This window comes from Oratosquilla oratoria, chromosome 26, assembly GCF_046742065.1.
Source record: "Oratosquilla oratoria isolate Oo_2021 chromosome 26, ASM4674206v1, whole genome shotgun sequence".
Taxonomy (NCBI): domain Eukaryota; kingdom Metazoa; phylum Arthropoda; class Malacostraca; order Stomatopoda; family Squillidae; genus Oratosquilla; species Oratosquilla oratoria.
In genome coordinates, this window is record NC_134802.1 from 52,242,815 (window position 1) to 52,270,735 (window position 27,921).

The 27,921-nt window shown below is 40.6% G+C and overlaps 1 protein-coding gene across 2 annotated transcripts; it reads right to left on the reverse strand.

Moving 5' to 3' along the window:
* Positions 1-302: 302 nt before the first annotated feature.
* GCS2alpha (glucosidase 2 subunit alpha) lies at positions 303-27,921 on the reverse strand. Of its 2 annotated transcripts, none has more exons than XM_076209807.1 (17): positions 27,795-27,921; positions 23,939-24,028; positions 23,478-23,714; positions 21,084-21,257; positions 20,758-20,973; positions 19,700-19,862; positions 18,500-18,691; positions 16,007-16,146; positions 14,900-15,087; positions 13,972-14,066; positions 13,540-13,686; positions 11,236-11,493; positions 10,077-10,245; positions 7,492-7,718; positions 4,026-4,196; positions 3,427-3,583; positions 303-3,268 (listed from the first exon to the last, which is right to left on the reverse strand). In XM_076209807.1, the coding sequence occupies exons 1-17, from the start codon at positions 27,809-27,811 to the stop codon at positions 3,147-3,149; spliced, it is 2,763 nt and encodes a 920-aa protein (XP_076065922.1). In that variant the 5' UTR covers positions 27,812-27,921; the 3' UTR covers positions 303-3,146. The 2 variants fall into 2 exon arrangements, with proteins under 2 accessions (XP_076065922.1, XP_076065923.1); XM_076209808.1 differs by lacking the exon at positions 27,795-27,921 and adding an exon at positions 27,691-27,709.

Consider the following 27,921-nt stretch of genomic DNA (forward strand, 5'->3'; position numbering starts at 1 on the left):
TCTAGTAAGTCAGTCCAACTGCACACCAGATATATAAATGAAAATAAAATAAGAAAGATATGGTATTTTTTTTTTTGTGCAGGGGTTCCTTGAGACATGCAATTTATTTTAAAGGTTACGCAAAGGTAAAAGATTGAGAAGCGCTGGTCTAGAGGAAGGCATAGCACCCCTACCCCCCACCCAGTTCTAGTTATCTAGTATAAAAGGGACAATTAAAAAAAAAAAATGTACTCTTTAATTTGTGTTCCTTTACACTTCCTTTATTTCATCAAACATTAAAGGTATCACTCAAACCTAAGAGCCATATTTTGTAATAATTTATTACATAATGCTATAACAAATGCTACACATTGTGCACAATCACATACATCCTGGAATGAGAATATTTGCATCTTGAAACAACCAAAGTTTTTACAACTGACTTGTAGACTGTGGCACCTAACAATCTCCATACCATATATATATATAGATATATAACTTGAGTACTACAAATGAGCAATAACAAAACTAACACTTGACACAGCTATGTCCAATGAAAACAAGACAAGCCCAGATGGACATGTGCCTTTTGAATTAAAAGAACCAGAAAAATGGACTTGAAGGAAATCCAGTAAAGGTTAGAATTCCTATTACTATTACTTGACTTAAAATTTGTCACATCCTCGGTTACAGCCAATTTAAGAACTTTTATCAATTAACTCTTTATTGACGACACCACAAATCATTAGAACATCTGAAGTACAAGTGCAGATGTACGACATACAAAAGCTTTCTGAACCACTTCGTTCTCTGCACTATGCAAATCCAATTCATTCCTATGCCCCTAATCCAGTAACTATTAAACTAGTCATATTTCTGAACCTTTGTAAGGAGGCATCCCACATTCCATGTTCACAAAATGCATCATCTTTCGTCTACAAAATGGTGGCTGCGGAAATGACCCTTCATCCGTGAGGTGGTAAAATGGGATGGACAATGAATGGATGGATGCTCCGACTCATCCATCCCCTTACAAGGGTTAAAAAGGCCCTTACGTATGTGTACGGATGTAAATATTAACTGAACACCTCCAAGCCTTTGTCCTCATAGGATTAATGGGCAATTCAAAGAATTTAACTTCACCGATATAAAAGCTGGTGTTTCTGCAGTGTCCAGATGCCAACCCCTCAAATCATATCCCAAAGTGCTGTTTGTTCTGTAAGCAGAACACAAGGCTATATTGTGGAACAATGAGCCACATGCAACCCCATGCATATTCAAATGTGCATATCATATCCTGGTGGTGCCAAGTATCCTGAACATTAAACAAATCCTAACCAGGTCACCTTAAGTACTCCCATACTTTGTACACAAGCATTACTAATAAATATTGACATTTTTATTTTATTTTAATTTCCAGGAAAATTAGTGATTGATCAACTAAAGAGCCAAATGGATCTATGGATAAGTTGGAAAAAATCTGTAACCCTTAATTTCCAGAATTTTTTTTTTACCAAATGGAAACATTTTCTCATTGTTAGGTTGAATACAATATACTCTAATGATTTTGTTAAAACAAATTTTTATGTAGAACTTACTGGAAAGTTCCGAATTTTTCACATTTTTTACAGTGCACCATAAAACAGTTCTTCGGGATTAAAAGCCATTTCCAATGGAATATGTCATGTGGCCTTTTCAAATGGATCATTAACTATTAATGTATCTGGCCAGGAGAATTAGCAGCAGTACCCCCCGTCACTCCTCATAACAATTCCATCCGAACATGAAATAATCTAATTACCTAACCTTTTCTCCATTGTTTTAAGAAAAGGTTAGACAACTTTATGAATGGGGATGACAGGTAGTAATGGACATGGAACTGCCTAGTGTAGGCCTTATGGTCTGTTGCAGTCTCCTTCATTCTTATGTTCTTATACAAAAAGCCATTTCCACGGGAATATGCCGCGTGGTTTTTAAAAAAGGATCATTAACTGTTAATGTATCTGGCCAGGAGAAGCAACGGCAATCTTATACCTCCCCATATCGACTCCATCCGAACATGAAACAATTAATCTCACTGCACTAACTGAAGACAATAAAACATCCAATACGAACACAGTGCAAAATTAAATCCAGAGACCAAACCTGAAATAATGGCTTTGACCTGCCCCGTAACAGTTCACAATAGTTACTAATTTCAACTACAGTCCAACAGAAATACAATACATTTTGTTTAATTTTCCTAACAATAAAAGTGGTTACATGCCTAAGAACCAACAATGCAAAGAGAATATATCAAAGCAAAATTCCCTACTACTGGAAGTAACACACATACACAAGACAAAACATATTTACAACATACACACTGACAGTGTTGAAGTAACAACTTGTACTACATTGGAACAAAAGTTAAAATGAAAATAAAAATATGGTAGAAAATATCAATAAACGTATAGCTACTTTGAATTTCAGTAAGTGGGCGAGGAAAAAGGTGACCTATATTTTCAGATGTAGCCAATAATGTTAGTGCCCCCACAAGAGATGGTCTTGAGAAATCATTTCTTTGAATAAACAGCCTACTCCTGGCCTTTGCCTACCAATGAATCCCTGATGGCTGTCTTACTTTATAGGGCTTCTACCAATAGACTTTACTATCACAGGATGCTTTAACACTATGATTAAAAATACTGCACTCTCTTGGTTTCAAGGGCGGCAAATTTTCTAAACAAGGAAAAAAAAAAGTAATAATAATAATAAAAACCAAGTAAAATAAAACTGGTTTCTTCATGCAAAACCTGACACTCCATAGTTCCGAACTTGACTAGCTGGTAAGTTATGGCTCAAGATGGTAGGCCAACAAACTACAAGCATTACACAAGTCAATATAACACTTTATTGCACCACAACCATACTATTATTGTCACAATGTCCTACCAGCACAGCTGTGAAGACATCTGTAACTGCTGAAAGTATGACTGTAGCAGCACAAGTCAATAGGAAACCTCACCCCACATTAACGTGTTTAAACTAAAAGCACATTATCATTCAACACCGTATCAAAGTTGACATCCCCTGTCCTTATTCCCCTGGCTACATCTAAAAGTACCATATTAATTTAAGTCCAGCTTTGACCACAAACCCCCCACCCCCCCTTTTTCCACCAGCTATTATTGCAAGGTTATAGTAAATTCTTCTTGCATGTTGACACCTGGTTTACGGATTACCAACTGGTTGGCTTGGTTTCTTTTCCCTAATATAAAACTGCTTTCTAGTTCTATGGTTCCCATGGCTGAAAGATAAAAGAAAAAAAAAAATTATATTGGGAGACTTATGAACTGGAGCTCTGCAACTCAAAATACTTATTTTTATATTCAAACTATATTTGAAACAATAAAGAATGATTATCTTTATATTCAAACCATATCTGATACAATAAAGAATACTTACAGGAACTATTTAACAATATCTTGTTTGGTTTTTCTTTTAATCCAATGATTATGACTCTTTCAAGCCAGGATCTGGTCTTGTATACTCCACTGGGGTCGATCTTGCGACTCTGTAGTATTCTATCTTCATAGGTTAAACTTAAATACAAAAACTTGCCCTGTGGAGAATAAAAACACAACAATAATAATAATTATAATAGTAATCTATATATCAAGAGCTTTTTCCACCTTATTAAGGATGTAGCCACGTCAAAGGGACATACCTACTCCCTCCCATGCATTACCCCTCTAATATTAGCTCCTCGTGGATGACAGGTCATCCCTGTATCCTGCCTCTCCTCCCACTTTTCTCCATATTCTTTAACCACCTACAAAGCCCTCTGTGAGGGGCACTGTCCTAGCCTCCCGATAGGGGGGGAGTGTGTAACATTAAACCATAGCTTTAACTACCTCCAGTCCCCTGCCCATTACCCTTATCTTTACCTCCTGCACCACCCCATCCATATATATATATGCACACACACACACAATGGTATCTATATACATAATACATACATACATATATATATATATTGCTTCTCCACTTAAAAATAGACTAACCTCTCTGTATTCAAAAGTGTGTTCATCATCGATATAAAGGGTTCCTTGAGCCTTGTCCTCCATGTCTAGGGCAACAATAAGGGTGTATGGATCATCACGCATGAGCACAGATGACCGGCGAACTCTGTCCTTGCGTGGCACAATAGCACCCCCGCGTTGATATACAGGAATCTGGAGTGACCAATATATAAATTATCAATACACATACACAAAACCTCAAAAATGTTGCTCTTTTACTGTATACAATTAGATAAACACACATACAAGCTGACATATTGAGAACAGAAAAAGGTATAGATAAAATTGCAGAGGACCTCACATAATGGATGAAATATTAAGGTGAGGTCATAAGAATAATAAAGGATTAAAGTTAGAAAAAAGAGAGGAAAAAAAAAAAAATTGAAAAATATTAGGAAGTATAGCTTTCTACATTGATGAATAGCTTTGTGAAAAATGTGATTTCAGCCAACAACGTAATGCGAGTCCAATAATGATGTAATTACATATGGTGGTCCTATAAAATGGACACAGCACAGCAGCCCATTTTCAAAATCTGTCAAATCTGGATCTGGAAAAGGCTTATGATAGGGTAGACAGAAAGGCACTGTGGGAGGTTATGCAGATTTATGGGATAGGAGGAAAGCTTTTGGGAGCTGTCAAGAGTTTTTATGTGAGTAGTAGAGCATGTGTTAGGATTGGAAATGGAGAGAGTGAGTGGTTTGAAGTAAAGGTGGGACTTCGTCAAGGATGCGTTATGTCGCCCTGGCTGTTCAACTTATACATGGATGGGGTGGTGCGAGAGGTGAATGCTAGGGTAGTGAGTCAGGGATTGGAGATGGTTAAAGAAAATGGAGAAAAGTGGGAGGTGAGCCAGCTGTTGTTTGCGGACGACACTGCGCTTGTGGCAGGGTCAGAGGAGGGATTGAGGAAGCTGGTGGCAGAGTTTGGGAGAGTATGTGATAGAAGAAAGCTAAAGATAAATGTGGGTAAAAGTAAGGTGATGAGATGTACAAGGGGTGAAAGTGGCAGTAGACTGGAAGTGAACATTAAGGGAGAGCGACTGGAGGAAGTGGATAGTTTTAGATACTTGGGTGCAAGTGTAGCAGGAAAAGGTGGAGTGAAGGTGGAGGTAGAATGTAGATTGAGAGAAGCGAGTAAATGCCTTGGTGGTTTAAAGAGTGTAATGAGAAATAGACATTTGGGAATGGATGCAAAGAGGAGACTGTATGAAGGAGTGATTGTGCCAACAGCACTGTATGGGGCAGAAACGTGGAACATAAGAGAAGAAGAGAGAAGGAGTTTGAATGTGTTTGAGATGAGGTGTCTGAGAAGTATGGTGGGGGTTACTAGGCTAGATAGAGTGAGAAATGAGGAGGTGAGGAGGAGAACAGGGGTGAAAAAGGATTTGGGAGAGAGGGTTGATGAAAGAATATTAGGATGGTTTGGACACATGGAAAGAATGAGTGAAGAAAGACTAGTAAAAGAGGTATGGAAGGCAGATGTGGAGGGAGTGAACATGAGGGGACGTCCTAGGATGAGGTGGATGGATGGGGTGAAGGGGGCTTTGGGGAAGAGGGGAATGTCTGTTGAGGAAGGAAGGGAGAGGAAGGAAGGGAGAGGACGGAAGACAGAGGTGAGTGGAGAATGGTTGTATATGGATGATGTTGTGACTGCATGGGGAGAAATGGCGGGGTGGTGGGGGGTGGGGTAGTGTGTGTGAGTGAGTTTTGACGCAGCCCGAAGGGATTTCTCCCCGTCCTCGCCTTATATGCAAGGGGGGACGGAGAGGGGGGGTCGCCGATTAAATGAAGCGGCCTTGCTGTGGATGTGCTGTGTCCTGCGACACTGCTTCTGACCCAGGGCGGTGGGCAGGGTGCAGGGATGACCCGTCATCCAGGAGGTGCTCAGATGAGAGGAAGGGTGGGAGGGGTGTGGAGTGTATTTAGGGATGAAATGGGTGGGAGTGTTTTTATGCCTTTCCCTTTTTGGCTACCTCCCTTGGAAGGGGGAAAAAGCCTTGGTATATGTATGTATGTATGTCAACCACCTTACTTCCACAGAGGTGCAGCCCTGAGGGGTTGACACTCCGTCCCTGGACTGAGCCCAAGATTTCTCTGTCAACTTTGACTGTATTTCTTACACTTTTTCACACACTGAGAGCTGACAACCTGCAAACGTTCCCTTTCCCCATACCACTTTCCTCTGACGACATGGAAACAGTTTCACACTCATCTGACACAGACAACAGTTCAAAGTTTATTCCTAGCGAGATCTGTGGGAGGGCATGAGGGTTGTTTACAGCCACTGTGGGGTTGCGAGAGGTATACAGGGATGACCTGTCATCCACAAAGGAACTAAGATGAGAGGGTGGAAAGGGTGGTGAATGATGGGTATGGAATGGATAGGAACAAAATGGGTAGGCACAAATATGTTGCTTTTGACTTGCTTATCTCCCTTATAATAGGGAAAAAGCCTTTGGTATATAAATAGAAACTCAGGGCAGCAGTAAGTACATACATACATACATATACCAAGGCTTTTTCCCCCTTTCAAGGGAGGTAGCCAAAAAGGGAAAGGCATAAAAACACTCCCACCCATTTCATCCCTAAATACACTCCACACCCCTCCCACCCTCCCTCTCATCTGAGCACCTCCTGGATGACGGGTCATCCCTGCACCTTGCCCACCGCCCTGGGTCAGAAGCAGTGTCGCAAGTACCAGAGGGTTTTCCCCTTTACCAGGGAGGTAGCCAAAGTCAAAAGGCATAATTCCACTTCCACCCATTTCATCCTCACCCATTCCACTCCCATCCACCACCCCTCCCTCGCTCTCATCTCAACTCCTCATGGATGACGGGTCATCCCTACATCTCGCCCATTGCCCTGGGTCAGAAGCAATGCAGCAAGACACAGCACATCCAGCGCAAGGCCACTTCATTTACTCGATGACCCCCCTCTCCATCCCCTCATACAGAAATATTGAAGACAGGAAGAAATCCCTTTGGGCTGCATCAAAGCATTATTCACACATAACCACTCCTTAAACCCCCCTTCTCCTTTCCATGCATCACAAGTAAAGTCAAAGCAATAAGTACTTAACATAAAAAAATTGAGGCAAAGTTTGATAAGAGAAGGCATGAACAGAGTTCCTGTAAATACAAACACACCCCATCTACTTCACTTCATTCTTGGTCTTCCCTAAGTTCACTGCTTTCCACCCTTTGTGCTAGTCAGTCTTTACTCGCTCTTTCCATATACCCAAACCATCCCAGTTATTTCCAGCCCTACTTATACGGAGCTGCCTAGTGTGGCCTTATGGTCTCTTGCAGTCTCCTTCATTCTTATGTCATGTTATGTTCTTTCCACCTTACCTCTATACTTTTCATTCTGTACATCCCCATAACACATCTTCTCAAACACATTTAGGCTCTTCCAAACTAAATACTTTAATAACTTTTGTCAATTACCTTGTCCATGTAGGCTTGCACTGAGGCAGACGCTGGTCCATTGTAAATTGTGTAGTCCAGCACATCGTACCAAACACCGGGGGGGAAGTAGACTGTTGCTGTCATCACACTATGATCAACCACGGGATGCACAAGCAGGGCTGATCCCACCATGAATTCATTATCGATTCCGAAGGACTCTACGTCTTCCACAAAGTTTGCCCAAATTGGCCTCATGGGTGGTGCACCTTTGGTAGATGAAAAAATAATTAGTACACTTTCAAGAATGAATGAAGAAAGACTAGCAAAAGGAGTATGCAAAGCATAAGTAAATGAAGAACATGAGAGTATGATCAAGAATGAGGTTCATGGACGGGGTGAAAGAGACACTGGAAGTAAGAGGAATGTATGTCAAGCAGGGAAGGGAGAGAGAGAGCAAAAGATAGTTGTGAGTGGATAGTGGTTCTGAATGGAAGATAAATTGATGTGGGATGAAGGAATTTCCTGTCTGCTCTGTATTTGTCATGAGTGAACAAGGGAGAGGGTTGCCATGTAGCGAAGTAGTGGGGGGGTAAACCAGACCTGATGTGGAGGTGCTGGGTTTTGCTGCACTGGAAGGGGCAGGGATGACCCTTTGTTGTCAGGTCATGTATGTAAGTGTCCTGTAGGAGAGGGAGGGATTGGTGATTGCTGTGGGAAGTGCTAAGAAAATAACAATGATACATACATATACAAGGGAGGTAGCCAAAAAAACAAAGGCATAAAATTCACTCACACCCATTCCATCCCCACATACTCCACTCCCATTCACCCCCTCCCTCCCTCTTTTAGACTAACATTAAACAACCTCACCAGCCAGTCCACCATAACTGTACCTCCCGTTTTTAGACACTTCATGACACCCATCTAATCCAGTTTACCTGCTCTCATCATTTTAATAACTACTTTCACATCATCTTTCCTTATTTCTCCTCCATTTTCCTCATTCATCACTGTCATTTTCTTAGTGCTTCCCACTCCAACTACCTTTCCCTCCCTATCCTCCTTCACATTTAGCAACTCCCTAAAATACTCTAACCATCTTCCTCTTACTGCCATCTCTTCCATTATCATCTCTCCATCTGCACCTTTTACCTTTTCTCCTCTACTTGGTTTGCCTCCCCTTCCTCTCTTAATTTTCACCCAAAACATCTTTTTATTATTTTCAAAAATTTCTGTCATATTCTTACCCCATTTCACATTTGTTCTCCTCTTTGCCTCCTTTATCTTATGCTTTACTTCTCTTTTCTTTGTACCTCTCATATAATTATCTCATCCTATTTTGTAACCAATCTAGGAATGCTCATTTCTTCTCTTCTACAGCCTTCTTTGCTTCATCATCCCACCACTCGCTACCCTTCCTTCTATTTCCTCCCATCCTCCTTATTCCACACACTAACTTTGCACACCTTGTGACTCCCTCCTTGAAATATCCCCATTCTTCCTCCACTCCTAGTTCTATTCTATCCTTCACTCCCTCCCACTCTTCCCTTGGCTTCTTCTTGTACTCCTTTTCTTTCTCATCTAAGCAGTTTACTCTAAACATCTCCCTACATTCTGTCCTTTTACTCTTTCTCCATTTATCCTCCACTCTCAACTTACTTTCCACCAAAAAAATTATCTGATATTCCCCCAGTCTCTCCCCTTGGAACTTGTACATCCCAAACTTTCCCTACTCTTCTCCTGGTTACCATTAAATTTGTCCATTAAAGTCCTATATACCACCCTCTCCCATGTATACCTATGCTTGACATTCTTCCTAAACACTGTATTTGCTATCATCAACTCTCTAAACACATCACCACCATCTCTCCACTTCAATTTTTTTCCTGCCATTCCACACTTCCCAACCACTCCGTCTATTGGTTCATCTCCTACCCTAGAATTGACATCTCCCAATACCAGTAGTGACATTTCTCCTTAAAACCTCTATGTACTCATTTAAATCTATCCAAAAAGCTTCCCCTTTCAGTACAATCTTCTCACTATAAGGCCCACATGCACTTACAAAGACCCACATCCCCCTTCCCAGTTTCACTTTCATCCACATTAATCTTAAACCTCTTTCCACTCCACCACACTATTATTTATCTATTCACTTAATAGTATAGCCACGCCTTCTCTCCTTAGTCCTCTCTTCACTCCTGACACCCAACTATACTCCCAGACTCAAACTCATCCCTCCCTTTCAACTTAATTTCACTCAATGCCAACCCATCCATCTTCTCACAACCATACTGCCTATCTCTTCCCTTTTAATCTGACCTGTACCACATCTATGCACATTAAAAGACCCAAACCTTAGTGTTCTGGTTGCAAAACTCCTCCCAGACCCTCTTATGCTTTGCCCCCCCCCCTTTTTTTTTTGTAATGCTCCCTTTGGCTGGAGAAAAATGCAGGATCCCTTGTTCCTCCACTCTTTTAGTTGCCTTCTAAAATACAATATGGAAACAATGGTGGTAGTCTCCCCCCACCCCAAGGGGATCAGAAAAGAATGAGGTGCATCCATGTGCCCAAGTAGTCAATATCATTACAAGCAAATTGTTTACATTATATATTAGCTGTACCTGTCATTTCATTCTCGTAGAAGAGGGTGTACCAAAGTGGCAAGTAACGGTAGCGAGTCCGAATAGCATCCCTGATAATCTTCAAGTTTGATTCATTGTAAAGCCATGGCTCCCTCCTCTTGGTTTCTTGGTGGGCATGGGCGCGCATAAAAGGCTGGAAGGCTCCTGCCTGCAAGTCACAAAATCATCAATGTTTGCACACCTTTTATGATAATGTTGTCTATGAAAAGATCTTGACAGTCATTCAACAAAATCTAAAATGTCTTCATATCACATGCAAAAGTCAAGACTAAGTAATGTTTTGTCCAAGTCTATTTATCTACTTGTTTACTAATCCATTTATTTTGTTATTAAACCAGTGACTTTTTAAGGACCAATCTGGAGACCATGTACCGGCCCCTCAGGTCTATACTTCCTTGTAGAGTCTTCCAAGGAACAATACTCTCACCTTTGTTACCCAACCTTTTCACTAGTTCCTGAACTTAGCACCTAAGCAAATATTTATGCAGATCTCCTGACAATAATAACCCAGCATAGCAACTACAAAATAACACCTATGACCACCCAAGTTTACTTAAACTAGAACAATGGCTCAGAAATAATAGAATGGCAGTCTCACTAAAAAAGTGCATAACATATATATATATAGTTCTGTACATACATATACCAAGGGCTTTTTTTCCCTTTACATGGGAGGTAGCCAAGTCAGAAGGCAAGTACTCACTCCCACCCATTCCAACCCCATTCACCACCCCTCCCTCCCTCTCATCTTGGCTCCTCCTGGATTACAGGTCATCCCTACATCTTGCCCATCACCCTGGGTCAGAGATGATGCACCAAGACACAACACATCTACAGCAAGGCCACTTCATTTAATCAGTGACCCCTGCTCTCCAGCCCATTTACATTTAAGTGGAAGGTGATAATGGGTTTTGAATATGGATGCCTTTGTTGTTCATCTTACAGGAACACCACATGCAGGTATCCATCATTGGTCCTTCAGTAGACATAAAGACCTCACTATATCCAGCTCATTCTTGGTCCTATCCTAAAGTTCCCTCCATCCACTTCTGCTTTTCACTCTATTTTTGCTGGTCTTTCTTCACTCATTTTTCCTATATACCCTTTAAGAATGGTATGAAGCCGATTCATGTCTTACCTGATACCATCTGGTCAAGAGATGAACATCTGGGTTGCCAAAGAAACCTCCAATATCAGCACCAATGTGAGTTAAACCTGTCACAGAGTGTGAGAGAAGCATGGGAACCGAAATTCGCAGATGTCCCCATTCTGCTGTGTTATCTCCTGTCCACTTGGCCGTTGTGCGCTGGGACCCAGCATACGCTGCTCGAGTCAGCAGGAAGGGACGTAACTTTCCTGCTGACCTCCGCCTTTGTCCCTCGTAAGTGGCTGCATGCTGTGGGCAGTACAAACTTTATTACAAACCAGAAAATATGCACATGAAAATATCTATCAATCACACCACTCTTGCAGAATTCCTGCCCCCCCCCCACCCAGAAGGTAACTGCACAAAGAAGTGTGCCCCCATCCCCCAAAGAAAACTCACAATATATATATATATATACACATACACACACACTTGTACAGTATATGACACCCTTTCACTACTTCCTATGGTTCTACTGTTCCAACTTGAGCCAGCAAAGATCCTCGGAAGAATTCCAGACTACAGACGCTCCTCAACTTATGTTTTAGTTACGTTCCGAACGGCCGAACGTAAGTTGAAAATGAACGTAAGTTGTTACTGTACTATACATCCATAAATTCTATTACCATATCTTATAAAACACCCCAAAATCATTAATTATACACATAACATTGTAAAATAATAACATTAATTTCAAATAAATTAAATTCAAGCAACATAAATTGAGATGGTGGAGGAGGAGGAGGAGGCAAGGCATGTTCAGTTTGTCGTTTGTGCAATGTAAACAATGGACACAGCATAATGCGCAAGTATCGTTTGAACTACGGAGAGCGTGCTTAACTAAAAAATTCACTCAAAAAAATTTTTTTTTTACATTTTTTTTACAGTCAGTTCAAATGTAAAATCGAAAAAACGTAAAACGAGTGAACGTAAGTAGAGGAGCGTCTGTATATAGTGGCCCCCTTGTCCCTTCAGCTCCTGAAGGAGGACCTTGGAAGTCTGTACATATTCCTCTGACCTCACCCAACTCACATCATTACTTCCTGTATGAACAACCATTACCTTGTTCACCTGATGGTCTGTTTACAATCAGCAATGCCACAGTTTGACATCCAAGCTTGTAATGTCACTAAGTCTTCCATTGCAGGATATCATCATAGCCTCACAATGGAGTCCCTAACCACCAAGAACTCCTGATATTCAGCTACCCCCATCCCTTAACGAAGCAAAATGATTGGCCAGAGTTAGTGGTTGCTCCATAGGACACTTGTTCACTGAGCACTGGCTCAATGAACGACATCTGACAGAATGCCACTAACTCATGGCAGTGACAAAAGAGGAGGAACTCTTGGAGATGCTGAAGGATTTCTCCCTTCTCACATAGCACACTCTAGAAGTCAAACGTATCTCTTGAGATTGTCCTCAAGCTGCACACTACTGTTGCAAGCCATTTTGCTCCTCCTTCAGTGATACAAACAGTAAAGAGAAGAGATATATCAGGCTCTTTATACATACATACACCAAGGCTTTCCCCCTTACAAGGGAGGTAGCAAAAAAGAAAAAGGCATAAAACCATTCCCACCCATTCCATCCCTAATGCACTCCACTCCCCTCCACCCTCCTTTTGTATTAAGAGCCTAGACCCCCTTAAAAGTAAAGGCATAAGAGGGTCTAGTCTATTAACCACTTCACTACGGGACTTAAATCTCGCGGGCAGCAGCCAATGCCAGCCGTACCACGTGTCGTAATAATACTCGCATCATAAAATATAGTCACCGCTTATATCGATCGTTCTCTCTTTCACCCGTGAATTTTGAAAACCACAGAGAATGGGATTAAGAGCAGATTAGGGAGAATGTAAAAACACAGGGGCGACTACAATAAATATAATCAAGACGCCGATATGGTAGCGTCGCGAATCCACTTGCTCCTCATGACGCCTACGTGTGCAGCACCGTATGGAAGGGGTTAATACATAAGGATTATGATCCCTACCCCCATACCTTTGAAGTCCAGTAACCAAGTAACATCTTTGTTTCTTACCTAAAACACTGTACACTTTACCTTATATCATTATACAAAAGTAACACTTGTGATATGGTTTAATGTCACAAACTCCCCCCTATCAAGTCTAGGACGGTGCCCCTCACAGAGGACTTTTTAGCGTGGAATCTAATGAAACATGCCCTTAGTTCAACTTCGCCAATGGCAGGGTTCGAACCGCCATCCCCTCAACCTTAGCCGCAAGTAACAATGCCCTAAGCCCCTCAACCAGCAAGTTCCACGGAGACTTACGAAGAGAAATCCATAGATGTTGTGAATCTCCCTGTGCTCCACTCCAGCCCACGGATGAAGGAGGTCTTTCTGCATGGTGATTTCTGGCCCATTAAACACAGATGGTTCATTCATGTCATTCCACGTGAAGGTGTCTAAAGTTGAGCCCTGGAGAGGAGAAATTTCAACAATCAACCCACTTTTTGGGAACATTTGGCCGACAGCTATTCCTTCTCTAGTTTACTTGAATCTAAATTGATTAAACTAACATTACCTAAACTAAGACTATATTTCTTGACATTACACCTATTAAACATGCAAAACATAAAAAAATAAATAATAATAATTTTATGAGTTAATACAAACACTAATGATGAATATATATAAAGTCGATTTGGTTATTGTATACAAATCACAACTTGTCAACAGAAGCACTGTACTCATAAGACATACTTCATATCTGTCAAGGGAGTATGTGTTAATGTAGTGTTCAATAGCTTCTGGGTTTGTCCAGTCTGGATAGGACGAGGATCCAGGCCAACACCAACCTATAAAAAATGAAGATAAATTACAACTACATCTTTGGATCAAAACCTACTAAAACATTCCTACATACATACATACATATATATATATACATACATACACCAAAGGCTTTTTCTCCCTTACACGGGGGGTGGCCAAAAAGAAATAGGCATAGAAACCACTCCCACCCATACCATTTCCTATATATTCCACTCCCCTCCACCCTCCTCCCTCCCTCTTATCTTGGCACCTCCTGGATGATGGGTCATCCCTGCATCCTGTCCACTGCCCTGGGCCAGAAGCAGTGTCGCAAGACACAGCACATCCACAGAGTGGCCGCTTCATAAACTTGGCAACCCCTCCCCCCCTCTCCGTCCCCCTATGCAGAAAAGGAGAAGACGGGGAGAAATCCCTTCGGACTGCGTCAAATTTTTTTCTCATACATACTTCCTCATCCCCCACCCACTCCCCCTCATGCAACACAGCATCATCTATACACAACCCTACACACACACACACACATGGGGCTTTTCCCCCCTTTACAAGGAGGTAGAGTCCAAAGGCATAATTCCACTCCCACCCATTCCCATTCACCACCGCTCCCTCCCTCTCATCTTGGATCCTCCTGATTTCACCCATTGTCCTGGGTCAGGAGAATTACAGCATGAAACAGCACATCCACAGCAAGGCCACTTCATTTAAGATGGGACCAATACCAGGTATTGGAAACAGGACCAATCACTCAATGGCACTAATGACCCTAACCAAAAAAAAAAAAAAAAAAAATGCCTGTAGACATTCATACAAAAGCATTAATAACATGAAGAAACCAAATCACTACAATTCTCCTACTCACCATCATATTCGTTGCCTTCTTTAGTTTTGACATAGAGGTCCTTATCACGCAACTCCTTGTAGAAGAAGTAGTTGGTGTCCCGCTTGATGTGGGGGTCCACAATGGTCACCAATTTACGGCCGCGGGCAGTCAAGTTGGCCGTCATTTCAATGGGGTTGGGAAACTTGTGCTTGTCCCATGTAAAGTACCTGGAAATTTCTATCCATTGTTAATAATATTTTCTACTACCTGTGGATTCAGATACTTGTTATATGGATAGGTAATGATAATCGGGTACATTGCTAGATTCCTTTTCACCACATTATTGGTTATAATTCATTCTGCACTACCATCTCTTCAAAATTACACTGGCCCCTTCAGATATGAGTGAATATTATTGCAGCATGTAAATCCATATTAAATGAATACTTCATTCAATGTAAAACACTGGGCCACATTACATGTTCCACCACATACATCTAGCATAAATGAAACTATTATATATGAAATGGAGACTAGAAATTGTTTCATCACATTGTGCAAATTCACATATTGGGAAGACATATGTAAGGGACTGACAAACTAACTTTTATTCATACACATACTTGGGGCTTTTTCCTTTTTCCATGGGAAGTAGCCAAAGTCAAGGCATAAATCCACTCCCACCCATTTCATCCCCACATACTCCACTCCCATTCACCATCCCTCCCTCCCTCCTTTTTATACTGCTTCTGACCCAGGGCAGTGGACAGGATGCAGAGATGACCCATCATCCAGGAGGTGCCAAGATAAGAGTGAGGGGAAGAGGGTAGAGTGGAGTGGAGTATGTAGGGGATGGAATGGGTGGGAGAGGTTTCTATGCCTTTGTCTTTTTGGCTACCTCTCATGTAAGAGGAAAAAAAAAAAGCCTTTGGTAGTATGTAAAAACTATACACCTAAGGAACTTTGATATTTGCATGAATTTAACTTCTTACAGCTGTATAAACACCTGCAGAGTTTGGTGAGTTCCATTTCTAGTTGGGAAATCTTAGGAAATAAAACATGAAATGGGGATACTCAAAGCAGATACTCCACCCAAATCACCTTAGCACTTTCTTCTTCTCTACAAATCCCAACAAGGCTTCTTACCTCTTTCCATCAGTGTGTTCAATATCCAGCCACAAAACATCCATAGGGATGTCATACTTGTCAAAATTCTCGTGAACTTTGCGAACATCTTCTTCATCATTGTAATTCCAGCGACTCTGGTGATAAGCTAAAGCAAACATCTGAAAACAAAGAAAATTACTATTATTGATATAGGTGTGAGGATGCTCTACACCTAGTTTGAGAGTGCACACAAGAGGAGGAAGTTAAAAGTATATGTGAATAAAAGGTGACGTGATGTACTAGTGAAGATGACAATGAAGTAGTGATAAGTCTTAGAGGAACGAGGCTAGAGGAAGCTCGGAGTTTGTATTTAGAGTCGCATGTAGCAGGGAAGAGTGAGGGTGGAGGTAATACGCAGAGTGAACAAAGCAAGTAAACGTTTAGGGTGAATGAAAAGTGTCCTGAGAAATAAGTATTTAGGGATGGATGCAAAGATACATACATATACAAAAGGCTTTTCCCCCCTTACATGGGGGGTAGCCAAAAAGAAAAAGGCATAGAAACCACTCCCACCCATTCCATTTCCTATATATTCCACTCCCCTCCACCCTCCTCCCTCTTATCTTGGCACCTCCTGGATGACAGGTCATCCCTGCATCCTATCCACTGCCCTGGGTCAAAGGGTGCAAAGATTAGACCATACAAAGGGATAATTGTACCTATGACACTTGATGAGGCAGAGATGTGGAATTTAAGAGATGGAGAGAGGAGGAATTTAAATATTTTTGAGATGAAAATGTTTTAAGAAGTATAGTATGGGTTACAAGGATGGATAAAGTGAGAAATGAGGAGACAAGACAGAGCTGAGTGGAAAGGGACCTGTCATATATGGTTGATCAAAGAATATTGGAATGCCTCGGACACAGGGAAAATGTGTGAAGAAAGGTCGCCAAAAATGTAATAGACAGATGAGTGGAGTGAACTTGAGAAGACCAGGAATGGGATGAATAAATGGAGTGAAGGGGATAATGAGTAAAATGGGAACGTAGTACATGCTTGGGTGAGGGCAAGAAATAAGTGTGAATGGAGAATGGATGTGAAGGTAAGATAAACTAATGTGGCCAGGATTTCCCCTTGTCCTCACTAATTACTTAAAGAGTCGATGAGGAAGGAGGATAGTCAAGTAACATGTAGTGGGCGTTGAACCTTCTGTGTGATGTGTGTGACATACATATACCAAAGGCTTTTTCCCCCTTACACAGGAGGTAGCCAAAAAACAAAGGCATAAAAACCACTCCCACCCATTCCATCCCCTACATACTCCACTCCCCTCTACCCTTTTCCCTCCCCCTTATCTTGGCACCTCCTGGATGACGGGTCATCCCTGTATCTTGTCCACTGCCCTGGATCAGAAGCAGTGTCGCAAGACACAGCTGTGTAACATGGGTTTGGCATAAGTGGGTGCATGGCTTGGGTGGGCACCATAAGGCAATGGTTCTTAGCCTGGGGGTACCTGTACCCCCAGGGGGTACAAAACCTTGACCCTGGGGGTATGAGACATGACAGCCAGGGCATGGTGATGTATATCTACAATGAGAAAGCAAAGCAAGGTTTGTATCACTATCCTTTTCATAGGTTTGCATTGTATTTACATTGGATGAGGGGTACGGGCAATAAAAATGTTAAGAACCACTCCCATAATGGATAACAGGCATTTCGGTATATGTATGAATGTGGAGGGGAGTGGAGTGTATTTTGGGATGGAATGGGTGGGAATGATTTTATGCCTTTTTCTTTTTGGCTACCTCCCTTGTAAGGGGGAAAATGCCTTGGTATATGTATGTGTGTGTGTACATATGTATATGTATACATATATATATATATATATATGTATACATATATATATATATATATATGTATATATATATATATATATATATATATATATATACACACACACATACATATACCACCCCATCCATGTACAAATTGAACAGCCAGGGCGACAGAACGCATCCCTGACGAAGTCCCACCTTTACCTCGACCCACTCACTCTCTCCATTTCTAATCCTGACACATGCTCTACTTACATACATATACATATACCAAGGCTTTTTCCCCCTTTCAAGGGAGGTAGCCAAAAAGGGAAAGGCATAAAATCACTCCCACCCATTTCATCCCTAAATACACTCCACACCCCTCCCACCCTCCCTCTCATCTGCTCTACTACTCTCGTAAAAACTCGACATATATATGAGAGAAGAGATGAGACAAGAAAGGGAAGGTGAAAGGTAGTATAGGAAAGATTTACCAAGGACAGTAGGAAGGAAGGACTGTAGATTAAAATTTTTGAATGAAAACTGGTCTCATAAAAGAATATCAAGTGACCGATCACCAAAGTTGTAACTAAATTCACCAAGATAATGACTACATAAAAATCATATATCAAATACCAATATGAGACTGATATATAGAGATATAGAAAGAGAAAAAGATATATATATATCTGTAAATACACATACACATACTTACTGGGGGAAGATTTGTATTTCCAGTCAGACTCCCATACTGACGGAAGACATCCATAGGATGTGGACCGAGCATCACAAAGGCATCAATTACTCCAGACTCAGATATCCAGTGTGTCTGAACCTCTGGTGCTTCTTTCTCACCACCAGAAAAGAATCCTGTTATTGAGGTGACTACATTACTATCAGGAGACTTCTGAAATAAGAAAAGATAAAGGCCTCTTGTAACGGGGATCAAACCTTGTTAAAGATATCAACCAATCTTGCTACATATCAGTTTAGTAGATATAGTGAAATTGGTTAACTTCAAGAAAAAGGAGCTTCATTTAATACATACAGTTTCCATTTCCAAACAAGAGAGAGCAAGAGAGAGAGAGAGCAAAAGAGAGAGAGAGAGAGCGAGAGAGAGAGAAAAAATTGAAGCCCTCTTATTTCCAAAACAGACATAACTCACATGAACATGTGTAGCTGAAATTGGCATACAGTCTTGCATATGAGAAAAATTCAACCAAATTTATAATTATGAGATATGAAAATGATAATAAAGACACTTATTGTACCATAAAAGGGCCAAACTGGACTATCAAATAGTGTAACTGATATAAATCCATGACCAAAAAGCTATATATATATATATATATATATATATATTTCCAACTTGGTATGCTTTGTTAAATATCCTGCTGTCATAGAGGGAGGGGTTTTTATATTTCATGAGAGAACCTTCTGCATGAATATTAATGTATGTTAGGACACTATATTTCACAAAGGAGGACCCTAAAACATAAATAGAAAAAGATCAACAGGTGTTGGAAGCTTAATCTAAGATATGGAAATCCAAATTATTGACAGTTAAGTTTTGTTGATACATTCTTCAACCAATTTTACACTCAGCAGCTACACAACAGACCATTACTTACCAATTTTTCTCATAGCTATTCAATAGATTCAATGTTTAACAATGGCATGTGAATAGCGATGTTTGATTACTCAAACATCACACTTCTCAACTATTCCCAAAACTATTTTCAAAGAGCAGATAATTTTTAAGTTGAAAAATAGTGTTTTTCTTGCCTAAATTCAAGTTATAGCAGAAATACTTCATGGTAATGGTCGGCAATACTTTCTTATTTACTTTGCAATTTTTAAAAAATGTTTCCCATTGTACACTTTGATCTTTAAATCAGGGAACAAAGTATCTTACCTTTATATCAATCCAAGTTTCGGCTGTGTTATGCCAAAATATACCAGCTGTGTGTTTTGCTGTGTGTGACACCATAACTGGGATAGAACCATACAGTGCCATGGGATTGTCAAGCTCATATTCAAAGACATCCAAGTTGTACAGTCTGTATGGGTCTGTGCTTCTGCAAGTTAGCATAAACAAGAATTCTATGAAATCCTTCCCAAGAGGGATACAATAACAATTATATACTGGGTAAGTAATTTAAATCCTATGAAAATATCTCCCTTGTAAGGGTGAAAAAGCCTTTGGTATATGTATGTATGTATGTATGTATGATAATATCTGACTCTGAAAGAGGGCAATTTTCAGGCAGTGAAGTCTTTATAATGGGAGTAAAGCTCATGTAAGTGTGTTCAAAGATACCCCCATTTGATATGAACTGTAGTTTGAGGCATTGTGCGTTTGGAGATTATTTGTTAAGAGGGTGAATAGCAACGGTGAGAGTATTTGGTTGTTTTGAGTCTGCCAGGGGGTGAATGGAGAATGGTTGTATATGGATGATGCTGTGATGCATGAGGTGGAATGGGTGGGGCATAGGGGGTGAGAGAGTATGTGCGAGAAATAATTTGACGCTGCCAAAAGGGATTTCTCCTCGTCTTCTCTTTTCTGCGTGCGAGGACAGAAGGGGGTCGCTAATTTAATGAAGCAGCCTTGCTGTGTCTTGTGACACTGCTTCTGACCCAGGGCAGTGGGCAAGGTGCAGGGATGATCCATCATCCAGGAGGTGCCTCTTATCTTGGCACCTCCTGGATGACAGGTCATCCCTGTATCTTGTCCACTGCCCTGGGTCAGAAGCAGTGTTGCAAGACAGCACATCCACAGCAAGGCCACTTTATTAAATCAGTGACTCCCCTCTCCGTCCCCTCATGCAGAAAATGAGAAGATGGCAAGAAATCCTTTGGGGTTGCATCAATTTATTTCTCATATACACTCACTAATCTGAAAGAAGAGATGTTACCAAAGTTCCCTAGTTCCCCAGACATCTTATCCCTAACAACATGGGTCTTTCTTCTTACCCAGTTTCCTTAAGAGAAAATGCATCAGCATGTTCAGGAATTCCATAAACGTGTTTGGAGTTGGCAAAAGAGAAATCCATTCCAACTGAAGCAGGACCGTTGGGTTTGGAATCTGTATGACCTTTGAATGTTTCCTCCCACAGTCCATTCTGATCTTCCTCTTCTTCATGCTCACCAGCAGGTTTTTCTCCTTGAGGATCTTCATTCTGTTCATGCCTGCTCAAAAACAAATGCACAATTCATCAATTCGAATTACAACATTCAGTTTCGTGTACTTCCTATTCATGTACCACAATCATAACATGACAAAAATAGTTGTAACTCACTCTTGTGGCTTCTGGCGATAGTGTTCGAATTTCAAAAGTCCTCGGGCATTGGCTGACACAACCAGGTCTTCCCCTTGGTAGAAGTCAAGCCGAAGAGGATGACTAATCACAACTACTTTGCAGGTCCCTGTCTTTATTGTGAAACCATCCTTACTCTGATCAACAACCTGGAACCTAAGATAAAACCATATTATTATATAATGACACTAGCCCATGTAGTTATGTAATTAGAATTTTAACATTCATCTACCAAATCTATTTCTTTTAATCAAATTTTTAAAAGCAAATGAAATTTGACCCATTAACATGAAGCAACCACTTGCACTCAAAATTATTCAGTCAGAGGTAGGCTGAACATGTATGATAACCAGACCGGTCACCATTACTTGAAATCAACCAAAATACTAAATTCCAATAAACTTAACCACTTCAGTACGATGATGCCTATGTAGGCATCATGAGATGCGTGTGGGTACATCGGCATCTTGATTACATATTTTTTTGTAGTAGTGTTTTTTATGCCTTTGTTTTTTGGCTACCTCCCTTATAAGGGGGAAAAAAACATTTGGCATATATATGTACATGAGTTACACCCTGGATTCTGTGAACCAGTCTGATCACATTTTCTGTATTTATTATTACTCAGAGTAAAAGAGAATGAGTAATACAGCAGTGACTTTGTATTTTATAATACCAGACAACTACAAGCCAAACTGGGAATTATGCATCCAACCACATGGAATTTCATCCATGCGATCGAACGAGTCCAAAAGGGATCGGATGAATATTCGAGAAAATTTCAGCCGAGCACGAACCTCAAATCAAATTACTATAATATAGAAATGTAGACAAAATGATATTAGCCTCTTCAATACAAATCAAATTCTCGTGTGTGGCATCGGATGCCTAATGTACGATGCATCACACTATTTGCATTATAAAAGATAAAGTCACTGCTATATTACTCGTTCTCTTTTCCTCTGAATAATAATAAACAGAAAAAATGTGATCAAACAAGTTCACAGAATTCAGGGGTCACTCAGTTACAACTACAAAATAAATATATTCAAGATGCAGTCGTCAGCATCCTTGCATACCCACTCACACCTCATGATGCCTACATAGGCATCGCCGTATCGAAGAGATTAAATATAGTTACTGAACATGGGAACAGAAATGAAACCTGTGCAAAATTGTCCTTTAATTTCTTTCTTTTTAATCATTTTAGTCAAGACATACACCCACCCTATATCTATTCCATATCTATTTCTTGCCCCTTCCATCTTGGTTCCTTGTGAACAAAGCATCATCCCCATCCTTAGCCTCCTGCATAGGTCAGAAGCAATGAAGCAAGACAATTCCACTGCAGTGCCCAACAACCAAACCTGGTTTACCCCAACTGCCTCATGGTGTGACACTGTGATGCATGAAAGGGAGTGGGTGGGGGAGGGGGAGTGAGGGAGTGCATGTGAAAAATAAATTGACGCAAGCCAAAGGGATTTCTCCCTGTCTTCTCCTTTTCTGCATGAGGGAATGGAGAAGCGGGGGTCGCCGATTCAATGAAGCAGCTTTGCTGAGGATGTGCTGTGTCTTGCGACACTGCCTCTGACCCAGGCAATGGCCGAGATGCAGGGATGATCCATCATCCAGGAGTAGCCAAAATAAGAGGGAGGGAGGGGGGTGGATGGGAGTGGAGTATGTAGGGATGGAATGGGTGGGAGTGGAGTATGTAGGGATGGAATGGGTGGGAGTGGATTTTATGTCTGTTTTTTTGGCTACCTCCCTTGGAAGGGGGAAAAGGCCTTTGGTATATGTATGTATGCTTCATGATTTAGTGACCCTACCCTCATCCCTTCAATCCATGTCAATTTATCATTAATTCACAACCACTCTCCACTTACACCAATGTCTTGCCCTCACCCTTGCCTGCTTGCACCCTATGCCCCCTTCACCCCATGCATCTAATCCATTCTTGGTCTTTTTTTTCTCAAGTTCACTCCAACCACCTGTCTTCCAGGCTTTTTACTAGTTTTTCTTCACTCATTCTTTTCAAATTTAGGACAGAAGGAGATGTCACAAGCTCAAAAAGACCATGTCTGGAAAATATCAGTTTTCCATACAAGTGCCGAAGCTCATGCAAAAGCATAGATAATTAGCCCAAGCTGGAACCAAACACTAAATCAAAATGAGATATGACAGATGGAGAATAAAAGTGAGGATCCCACAATCATAGCTCCCTTCCTGTATACTACAATTAGGTACATACAAGCACGTAACTATGCACACATACAAGAAAAACTTCATGTTATAAAAACCCCTATCATCTACATCCTTGTCCTGATAATGGGTATTCAGATATCAGATGAACTGCTGTACTGACAAGGAACTACCTACTTTTCTCCCTCCAAGTTGTCCAACAGAGCATACGGGTCTTCGTATCTTGTCCTTATAGGATTCTTTTCATTTATTTTGAAGCGGATTATGGAATCCTTCATAGGTATCATCTCCAAGGTAAACATCACATTATTGTGTATGTTTATCACTTCGGAGTACACCCGGGAATCTGATACCTGAACACTGTTCAGGAGAAGAGAGTAAGGGGACTCCCCTCCCTTCAACTCCCTGTGACGCCTGAAAATGAAAGAAGAAAAAAATTAAGGCAGCGAAGTGAAAGAACACAAGAGGAAAAGAGAGGAAGAGAGGAGGAGAGAGAGAGAATTTGTGCTCTATAAATCACTGAAGATAGTTTTGAAAAAATACACATATATATATATATCCACAAATAATGAGAAATAATCAAATTACAGCCACATAAATCTCCAACTAATTCACTACTTGCAGTTAGTAAACCTTACTTGCAAAAACTGCTTTGCTGGCATGACTTGAAGTTACTGCGGTCAACTGAGTAGACCAATGGTAAAAACAGCAACGTCACAATGAACCACCTGAAAATAAAAATAAAATTAAGCAAATATTTACAGCAAAATGGAATGAGAGGCAAAAGAGGGTTTGGTACAAGTTCAAACTTGCAAGCCTTGGAGAATGAGGACTCAGAGTGAAAGGGAATGAGCATGAGAGAAAGAAAGATTGGAATTAAGAGGTTTGCCACTAATCTTCTATATATTGGGGGGGCTGGTGCATCAGAAGAATGCAGCTTTATTGCCTTGCCCATTGCTTGATGTGAGGGCAGTAAGCCCATCAGGTAAGAGGTATGGCAAAAGAGGCATAATACAAGTATAAGCAAATCTCATCTCTGAGAGTTCATTATGATGAATCACATGACCAGGGTTTTCTTGGAATACCAATAGTGTAGCAAACACAAGAGAACATGGATTTTATAATGACACACTTCCACATGTGATCAATATTAATATGTGGATCCTATCAGAGATGATGGTGTTGCAATGGGAGAGGAAAGATTGAAATGTATCATGACATCAGGAGCAGCAAGATTAAGCTACAGTCTGTCTTCCAAAAGACATACACCTCCCAGGTGTCTGGCAACATGAAATAATGACAGGGTTCCCACTCTTCGTCAAGTTATTTTTTTTGTGACCTTTTAAGGACTTTTCGTTACCCATTCTTGCACTTTTACAGGACCTATGTACTCCTCCAAATAGCATCAAGTTTGCCCATGACACCTTTCAGTACCTATCACTATCAGATTCTTAGTGCCTCCTATTGCAACCACCTTGTCCTTCCTATACCCCTCTCCATTTAGCAACTCCAATCTACCTCTCACTGACATCTCTCCTTTATCACCTCTCCATCAGCTACTTTTACCTTTTCTTCTCTACTTTGATTCATCCCCCCTGCCTCTCTTAATTTCCTTCAAAAACATCTTTTCATTAATTTCCAAATTTTCCATCATACCCTTCCCCCATTTTACATCTGCTCTCCTTATTGCCTCCTATATCTTTTTTTTTCTTTGTACATATTATACGTTTCTCTCATCCAACTTCACAACCATTCCATGAATCCTTGCTTCTTCTCTTCTACTACCTTCACTTCATCATCCCACCACTCGCTAGCCTTGCTTCTATTCCCTCCCATCCTCCTTGTCCCACATACCATCTTATCTTTGCACAATTTGTCACTCCCTCCTTGAAATACCTCCATGCCTCCTCCACTCCTACTTCTGCTGTCCTTCACCACCTCCCACACTTCTCTCAGCTTCTCCTGGTCATTTTCTTTCTCATTTAAACAGTTTACTCTAAGCAACTCTCTACCCGACCTTTTCCTCTTTCCCCATCTATCCTCCCTTCTCAATTTCCCTTCCACCAAAAAATTATCTGACATTCCCCAACTCTCTCCCATAAGAACATGGACACCAGACCTCTTCCTACTCTTTTCCTGGTTACCACTACATAATCCATTAATGCCTTGTCCACCACCCTCTTCCATGTGTACTTATGTTTGACTTTTTTTCTCCTAAACAGTGTGTTAGCTATCATGAACTCTCTAAACATATCTCCACCATCAACTTTCCACTATGATTACCTGGTACTCCACACTTCCCAACCACTCTACTGGTTCATCCCCTACCATAGCATTGAGATCTTCCAATACCACTACATCCATTCCTCCCAAAATTCACTGAGCACTTGTTTAAATCTATTCAAAGAGCCTCCCTTTCCTCTAATCTTCTAACTACCAGGCCCATATGTGCTTACAAAGACCCACATCTCCCCTGTTTCACCTTCATCCACATCAGCATTGAAGAAACCTCCTTGCACTCCACCTATCCCCTCACTTTTGTGCTGAGCCAATCGTTTCCTCCCTCATCCTCTCCTCACTCCCTACTACATTCCCAAACTCAAAATCACCCCTCCCTTTCAACTTAGTTTCACTTAATGGCAACACATCCATCTTCTTCCTTCTCACAAACACTGCCTGTTTCTTCCCTTATACTCTTATCTGTACCACACCCATGAACATTAGGGTTCTGTTTGGAAAACTCCTCCCAGGCCCTTTTGTGCCTTGACTTTGCATCGGAATGTACCCCTCAGGGTTACAGAGAGCAGAGTGCCTAACTAATCCCATCGCAGCTGCTTTTACGACCCAAATGAGAAGACTCTGTGGTAATATTCTTCCTTCCCCTACCATGAGGGATGGAGGCAAAAATGGAAATTTATACTCAAAGAATTGGTACAGAGTAGTATTATCAAGAGGGGTAACATCATAATGGAGGGACAGTCACAATACAATAGAGTTACATCATTTCTCTACGAGTAGATGTTTCCTCTAGCAGACATAATGTGTGGCTCTGGTCCATAGGGGTGGCCCATATAGTCCCTAATGTATCAGCTGCATGCTAATGCACAAATTATAACACAATAACATGCATCCAATACCCAAGATGGGGTACCAACACCTTATGACATGACTTTTTATAACAGTTTTATATGGTGCCTTTTCAAATCCTTTTTCAAAATCACAATATGTGCAATTACCTTTATCTAATGCCTCTGTCCACTTATTCAATACAGTTAATGTGATGTCACAGACCTTGCAATTAATCTGTACGGTTTGGTAGTAAAGATTATTTTTCATGTCTCATGTTTTCATATGTTGAGGTTTCAAATATCTTAACTACAAGCAAGACTGATAGACCAATTGTATATAAGTGACTGGACAACACATACCTACCATTTTTTTTAACCAAACATCACTCATTCAATAAAATAAACAAATAAATGAAATAAAAATGCAGTGCTAAGACTAAATCTGTGCAGAGAGGATCACACATCAATTCATCCCAAGAAATAACATCCAAACTCATCACAGTATTGTTAGGCTCTTCAATACTATTCAATAGTAATTACCACAGCCCAATTATTTACAATTGTTTGGTAGGCTCTATTGCTGTTGCACAATGAAAATAACTGAATTACCTAAGGTTATTATGCAATAAAAATAGCAGGAGATATAATGAAATCACCTTATTAAAGGATAACTTCAATTAAATTATACCACCTTGTAATGGGAATGTGTTCTACTTTTATACCCAAGTCCTAAGCTCGAATTTCTACTTTGCCACTTTGATAAATACTATAAAGAATTAGATTATCCTTTTCATATCGGCATCGGTAACAGGTACGCAACTGAAACTATGGCGGTTGAGATGCCCTGCATGGAAACACCATAATTAATCAAATCTGCTGCTGCTACGGGTGACGTCAACCCTGTCGATGTCAAACGGCAGTAACTGCAGAAAATTCAAAACTGAACGACGGTCACTACCTTTACTTACATCCAACTTCTCTTCAAATCCTCGCCCTGCGCCAAATAATTCAATAGTGACTGACGGGCTAAATTCTGGCTAAATAATAAGTAACTACATTTCTCCAGATCTAAAAGTATGACAATCAAGAAGCCACTGACGTTGACACAGTCTACATCATGGTCGTGATTATTCCAACGCAGCTGCATCAGCATTTACTATCACCACGAATAAATAGAAAAGGAAGCCAAATGAGGCAGTTTAAAAAGCACGATACAGACTTCGGATTATATTTATGGGTATCAAAATACCGGTTCAAGCTTTTGAATCAGCTGATCGTATGTTTGACTAATACTCCATTTCATAAATATACTTTAAACTTACATTGCAACCAGTCATGGTTGTCAACTCTAAGTCTCATGGTCTAAATATTCATCTATCTACCATTATAACCGAATAATTCAAGAATAAGTCAACTTGTGCCTTACCTCTGTAGCCAGTCCATGATGTTGTTATTTGGAAGCTTGTGATTGGCTATTCATTCGCGTATGCACTTTGTAGTCAAGCGAGTGTTTAAATATGGAAGGTGCTGTCATTTACTTAGTCCTCATTTGC